Genomic DNA, 7147 nt, shown 5'->3' with positions numbered 1-7147 from the left:
CGTTTCCATTGACTATGAAATTGCGCAAATTGGATTTGCGATGATAAATTTGCCTTGTAGAAACACAAAAATTTAGAAAAAACTTGCATTTATCAAAAATAAAAGTTTCTGTTCTCGGGTGAGGTGGTTTTTGAGACGTATCAAAATTGTCAAATTTTTTGCAAAACTGCGACGGAAATGCTTCTTTGGAATAAAATGAGTGAAAAATCATTCTGGTTCAGTCTTGGAATATATCATGATACTTATTGTATTGGAATATTTATCGTATCGCCAGACTCTTGCCAATAAACACCCCTACTAAATACTAATAGCTAAAGGGGCGGGGCTGGGGAATTACAAGTAACTAGCAATGTCCAAATTCCTTCACTACAGAGTGCACCATAGAGAGCGTTCACTAGAGTAGAGCTGTCCGAAACTACGATTCCCAAATCGCAGAAGTCTCTGCGACAATCCAGGGTGCATCAACGCTCACTAAATTGGCAAATATAGACCACAATGCATTGCGTTTAATCAATTTTTGCGAAAAAACATGTTTAAATTGAATTTTTAATGGATGTCATAACGTGATCAGTGATGAATCCGTGATGTCATACTTTACGTTTAAAAAAAAAAAAAAAGTAGTGAGCATGGTGTCTGAATTTCTTCTAAAATCCAGGGCACTAGATGGTTCTACACTTATAATTTTTTTAGTAGTTAGGGAAATCGGACATTGCCACTGTGACCGATGGGTGGGGCTTTTATTCAGGAGCTGCATAGCATGACGTGACACTTCTAAAATGCCTTAAAACAGTTGATGAATCATGAAATTCAACTTTACTGTCTCGTTTCAATCTGTAGGGGGCAGCACAATGACGCTTTTAGACTATAATTTCAGGAATTTAACAAGTTGCTTTTAAATTGCCAAACATTTGGAAAATGTCATACGTGTAGTAACTGTATCATGAAGTATTTTTAAGGCTAACATAAGTTTCTGTTGGGTGATACTATCATCCGTTGGTCTGATGCCACACTCTAGTCCAGGGGTGTCCAAATCCAGGCCTAGAGGACCAGCAGGTTTTCTTGAGACTTCGCCTTATCTGCTCCTGATTACCTGGATCAGGTGAGTTTATCCAATAAGGATAGTTTTTAGTAAGGCGCTGCAAATGTCTCACGCATTGGGTTGTACACGTGAAGCATTAGGACACCCCGAAAACTACCCTCTGATTGTCTAACTTATTTCTAACAGTCAGGCTGAACACACCGATGGGCTCCTTGAGCAGTCGGAAGGAATTTGAGGGGTTGAAAGAATTAAAAATCTGTACCCTTCGCCTGGTTCTTGTCTACTTCACCCTGTAGAAGTGTCCACTACGACTAGTAGTTTTTATACTGGCCACCTGGGTTCCTGGGACAGGTTTGCCCATTTTTTTTTGCCCGCATACACCCCATATCCACCTGTAGGGGCAGTTTTTGTGACTAAGGCTTAAGCAGTGTTGATACTCCTGTTCTTGAATGGGAATCCACCTGGGATCATCAGGTGCTGTAAATCACACCAACCATATGGATCACTTTCTAGTGGTTTCATGAGCCCATTGGGGTTAAGGAAGGACACCTGCTCTAAAACTGAAGCCAAATTTCTAGAAGCAGAATTGACTATTAGTTTTTTTTATTGACTGAAAGTTCTGTGTACAAACTAATACTGGATTTTCCACATTTAGGTTTCAGTCAGGCTAAAACACCTCTCTGTTTGGTTACTACACGTGTCTGCTACTGTTGCTCTGAGCGTTCTTCGCGGCATGTTTCCTACTGATGCTTTTTCTAAGATTTACTCAGTCCTCAGTTGTCAACTAAAAGCCAGATGTTGACTTGTTTGATCTGTTTAATATGGAATCTTACAGCACAGCCGTTTAATTTTTGTCACATTTAGATACTAAAGAGCTATTAGGGCAAAAGCAACTTGAGATGGTTTCAAATGAATCGTGGAGGACGACTTAAATTGAGGCGCGTCATTCATGACATCTATGTGGATGTTTGGCTAATAGAACCTCATCAGACTGTTGATGTGCTGTGCATAGCCCGCTCTGAAGAGCATTTGGAGAACTTGCATTCAAACGACTAAATTACATTTCCCCAGGACCTAAAAGGAAACCGATCAGAAGGAAACCGGTTTCCACATAACATGCTCTGGAGACTGTTCGACGCCACAGCTCCCTCAGCAGCAAATGTGTGGTTTCTTACAGTGATGCTGTGACTTGATCAGCCTTTGTCAGGGAGTCTTTGGAGGTTTGGGAGAAGAACACGAACCTTGACTTTCAAAACTTGCTGCTCTTCCAGGCCACTGAAAGTAAAATGACACAAAACACAACTTTAGAACACGATGCCATGTACTTCATGGGATTTACCTGATTTTTGGAGTGATTATACAAGTGTAACAGGTATACATTTGATTTAGTGACCATGGTGTAGACCAGGGGTGTCAAAGTCAATCACATAAAGGGCCAAAATCCAAAACACACCTTAAGTCGTGGGACGAACAGGATAAACATTTATTTAACACACTAAAACAAAATTTTTAAAAATGGAAACTTTTTAACATTATGAACTAGATATATAGCATTACCTGCAATGATGCTAGAGTGAATGCTGTGAACTGAATTTGGCTGCTGAAGATGCTGAAGTTGATGGCTTAAAACTCTACAGCTGATAGCCAGCTGAAACTTTTTCTAAATGCCAAATTAGCCTAAAAAAAAACTTAGGTTAGCCAAAACAGCTAGCATGCAGCTGAAAAATTAGCTAAACCTAAAAATTATTCTCCCAAAAAACTGAAAAAGCCTAAATTTGCCCAAAGCAGTTGGTTTGTAAATATAAGATCCAAAACAATCAAAAAAAAAAAACTTTATAAAAGCCTAACTGAGCCAAAACAGCTAGCATGTAGCTGAAATATTAGCTAGAATCCAAAATAGTCCAAAAAAGTTTAATAAGAATAGAAAAATAGTCTAAATAGCTAGCAGAATGACAATTTTCAAAACTTTAAAACCGTAACTTTTGAACATAATTATGAATAATAAAAAGGCGGGAATGTTATTCCAGAATAAATCAACTCCACATGAGGCTCAGAGCTGCAGGTTGCAGACCCGTGTGTAGACCAAACCAACAACTTAAATGTATTTATTATAAATACAGTAAAAGCTTAAATTGAAGTGATGGTAAAGCCTCCACGAAACTCTATAACAATTCTTTCTAGAATCTCACGTATCTGCACATTAACACAAAGAAAAACCTAAATTAATTTGCAGATAAATCTTGGCTCACTCAAACAGCAAATATACTTTTTCATATTTAATTGCAAACAATTGTTCAGCCCAATTGTCTGTTTGGAAAAAAACCATGTAATTTGGTATCGGGAGTTCCTAAAAAAGCTCCAAATATGAATATGGACTCCAATGGCAGAAGAAGAAGCCCGACTGAATGAAAAGAACATCTGTGTACCTCCCCCAGAGCGTGCCAGTGTGTGATGGGTTTACGCGGGTAGGCCAACATTTCGTTCCAGTGATCCCGTCCAAGGCCCACTGCGTCTGGCCCGGCTCGACACACGCCGATCACCTCATTGTGTCCAACTCTGTTAAGAACAAATCGCTCACATTTACTCACAATCGGACTGTGGGGTGAAAGCATCTGTTCAGCCAGAAACCCAAAGATGATTACATAACTGAGAAAGATTCAACCGACTCAACAAAAGACAAACGATTTTGTTATTTTAGTTTTGTCTCTTGCAACAAATATAAAACATTCCCATAATACCTCCAACTAGGAGTTTACATTCATCTCAATGCTTATAATGTATGACGAGGAGTAAACTTTTAGTTTATCACCAATTAAATTCAGATTGATTTTAGATACCATTTAATTGATAATTAATATAAGAAAAAAACAGAATCATGGAAATTACATTTAACCACAGAGAAAAAGTTTTTACATTTACAATAACAATTGACAGCAATTTAAAAGGAGAAATAATGCAAAAACTAAATAATTTATTACATTTGTACTTTTTCATAAGAAAACTGCCACACATACATGTTAAAAACTCAAAAAACTGGATTTTCACTGAAGGGGGGCTATAACAAAGCTTCAATTGTAATTAAACTGGAATTAATTTGTTAAAGAGTTCTTAAAAACTGAGTGAGGCTTAAAGCTGTAGATGTTTTAGGAAGCTGTGACTCAGGGTGAACAATTCTAAAAAATCCCCGTCAGAATCTCACAGTACATTTGCTGTTTCAGTGTTGAAGCTTCCATTAGACGACATTCCCTCCTGACGAGTGAAGAACAGACAGAGGGTGAACTTTGACAGCACAACAAATAAGGGGTTGACACCATGATTAATGAATGCAGCATTTCCATCAATAGGTTAGTGTTGCATGCTGGTTAATCACCAGAGTATGCTGATTACACATGCCAATCTGGTTTTTCTTTTCTTTATTGAAAATGATAAAGTCAGACGGTGAAAGAGCTGTGAATGGATGGAGAGAGCCGCTAAAACAGCAGTTATTCCTTTGAATGATGCTAAACCAGCACATGAGTTACATGATGTCACCTACCGGTCATAATCCATCACCATGATGGACAGACTGACTTGTTCCACGTTCTCCGGAGGAATGTCAAAGATTATGGCCTCGTTAAAGACGGGATTAAGAGTGCTCTTCTTAGTGGTCGTTTTCCGCTTCTTCAGTCTCCGCCCATCGCACACCAGGTAAACTTTGACGTACGGATCTGCGAGACACAGACGTTTCAAGAACCTTTTTACTTTTCCCCCAAAGTTTGAAGAAATGTTGCATTCACCCTTGAAAGACCACCCCAGTTCCTTTGTGGGTCTAGTTTGATTAGCGAGAACTCTCGGTGTTTGGTTTCAATTGAATTTGGCTTTGATGTTGGCCTCATCTGCTGTTGGGTTACCTGAGGAGCCTGTGATGTCCATGGCTTTGAGGTTTCTGCATTTGATGACAGTCAGGGTCATCCTCCCTGCTGTGGGGAGGTAGCACAGCGAGTACATGATCTCCCCCAAGTCCACGCTCTCCTGGAGGGCAGAAGAAACCCACAAAAACCTTTAACCTATTGAAACGATCTTTGACTATATAGTTAGAAGCAAAAAACCAAAGAAAAACGATTTAATGTGACCAAAGCAATTGCGAACTTTTAAGAAATATTTATGGTTTTTGAAGATGAGTTAAAAAAAAAAACAGGAACATTGAACTACATTCACATTCTTGAATGTCTTTTTAGTGCATGGTGTTCACACTGGACAAGCAGGGAGGGGCTTCCTCTTCTTGCTCTTTTTGCGTTTACTAGCACACATTTGTCACCTACAGTTAGAAGAGGTTTGGTGCGAAATGTCGGAGTGGTGCAAAATTCGCAAATCTCGTTCCAGGCTTTTGCTTTCACAGCTCTATTCCGATTACTGAAAGACTTTTGTCTTCTGTGAGATAAAAAGGGACTCCATACATACGTTTCTACTAAATCTAAGTTCCTGATTGGTCAAAGTTTAGCTGGTTTAGCTTTGAATGTGCGTGTTTTGTACGTCGAACCCGGAAACCGTTGTAGTTGCTTATTTATGCTATGTCCGAGTTCTTCACTACTTACTATATAGCGTGTTTGTTCGTCATTTTCTTTTGCTGTTCGGATTTACTAATTCCAAAATCGAGTGCCCTACAAATTTCCCAGAAGTCTTTGCGAAAAACGAGCGTGCATCAATGCTCACTACATTAGCAAATATAGACCACAATGCATTGCGGCCCAACAAGTGTCATTTTTTTAATGAACCATCCACATTTCTATCATCAGAACACAGTGGAACCACCAATGGACGTCGTGATATGTTCGTATTTATTTGATTTTCATTTCGGGAAATCGGTGACGTCATATCTGGTGTTTGGAAAAAAAGAAAAGTAGTGAGGATGGTGTCCAAATTGCTTTTAAAATCCAAGCACTAGATAGTCCCGTACTATATAGTTTTTTAGTAGTTAGGGATTAGGACACAGTTTTAGACGTTGAACGTGTGTTGCTGAGGGCGGTGTAAACAGAGCTTTAAAGTTATTCCAAATAAGATGTTAGTATCCTACATTTTTCACTTCAGTCTTTTTTTTAGATCTTTCTTTTCATTGTAACTAATGCAAACTACTCCAAAGAAATACGCTTTCTTCATTTAAACCTGGAGTTCTGTATCAAAATTTTACAGAATCGCAAACTAACAAAACCTGAACCCTCCAACTATTTTTTTTCTAATGTAAAATCCCTCCAATGGCTCTCTAAATTATGATTTGCAGTTTTTAGCCAAAATCAATTAAATTTTGTAATTTTTTTTTTAACTCTCTCAGGACACGCGTTGCAGATTTGCAATAGCTAAATGTTAGCATAATGCTAGTTATTTCCAGTTTTGTTAGCCTTGTTACATTTTTCTGAAAAGTTCTGTAGAAATAAAGCTGGTGCTCATATCATATTAAGTCTTTATTGGTCACTTATCATGCAGGACCAATGTTGCAAATCTGCAACATTTCAGAACTCATTTCATGTCGAGGTCTCTCAAAAAGGTCAGAATTTGTATATTACCCCCTAATATGAGAATTTTACCCAAATATATATATATATATATATATATATATATATATATATTTCTGTTACTAAAACTTAGTTTGGCCCTGAGAGGGTTAAACCTATTTTCTGCAGTAGGTTATTAGAAGTTCGCCTTTTGGGTTGTGGATGGAACTGTTGGCACATAAGTTAGCCTAAATTAAAATCCCAGCATGCCTTTGTTTGTGCTCTCTGCTGTTAGCTTGGGCTTAAGCTATGAGCTAACATTAGCGTAGCATAAAAATGCAGAGCAATATCAGAGCTATCCGGCTGTACAGATGCCAGCTTGGATGGAAATAAAAGATGTTAATGGATCTATTTTACCGCAAATGGATACTTTAGAACTGTAGTGGAGCAAGGAGACTCTGGCTAGCTCATGGCAGTTGCTGTGTCACAAACCTGAGCTTTTATCTGCATCACGTTTTGAATAAAGAAAATGTAGAAACCCAGTTTCAAATTTAAAAATATTTTTTAAAATGTCCTCCATTATGAGAAAAAGGCTACAAGATCATGTTAAAAACACCAAAAAGATTATTTTCATTAGAGC

The 7147-nt window shown here is 38.1% G+C and overlaps 2 protein-coding genes across 6 annotated transcripts in view; one reads left to right on the top strand and one right to left on the bottom strand.

The window, feature by feature from the left end:
* The window catches only part of LOC112153135 (liprin-beta-1), a 138934-nt gene that overhangs the window by 5160 nt on the left and 126627 nt on the right, over nt 1–7147 (top strand). The gene's annotated exons all lie outside the window — the stretch shown is intronic.
* Nucleotides 7–7147, bottom strand: part of syt10 (synaptotagmin X) — a 21005-nt gene continuing 13864 nt past the window's right edge. For 4 of the 5 annotated variants that reach the window (XM_024283109.2, XM_024283117.2, XM_024283126.2 and 1 more), the window contains exons 4-7: nt 4930–5050; nt 4575–4746; nt 3466–3595; nt 7–2314 (exon numbers count right to left, since the gene is read on the bottom strand). In XM_024283109.2, coding sequence (XP_024138877.1) covers nt 2243–2314; nt 3466–3595; nt 4575–4746; nt 4930–5050 — 495 coding nt within the window. In that variant the 3' untranslated portion in view covers nt 7–2242. Of the gene's footprint in view, nt 2315–3465; nt 3596–3621; nt 4289–4574; nt 4747–4929; nt 5051–7147 lie in introns of those variants that run through there. The other variant, XM_024283142.2, reaches the window with a different exon arrangement.

Source organism: Oryzias melastigma, linkage group LG23 (assembly GCF_002922805.2).
Source record: "Oryzias melastigma strain HK-1 linkage group LG23, ASM292280v2, whole genome shotgun sequence".
NCBI lineage: Eukaryota > Metazoa > Chordata > Actinopteri > Beloniformes > Adrianichthyidae > Oryzias > Oryzias melastigma.
This window is presented reverse-complemented; position numbering and strand designations above follow the sequence as displayed.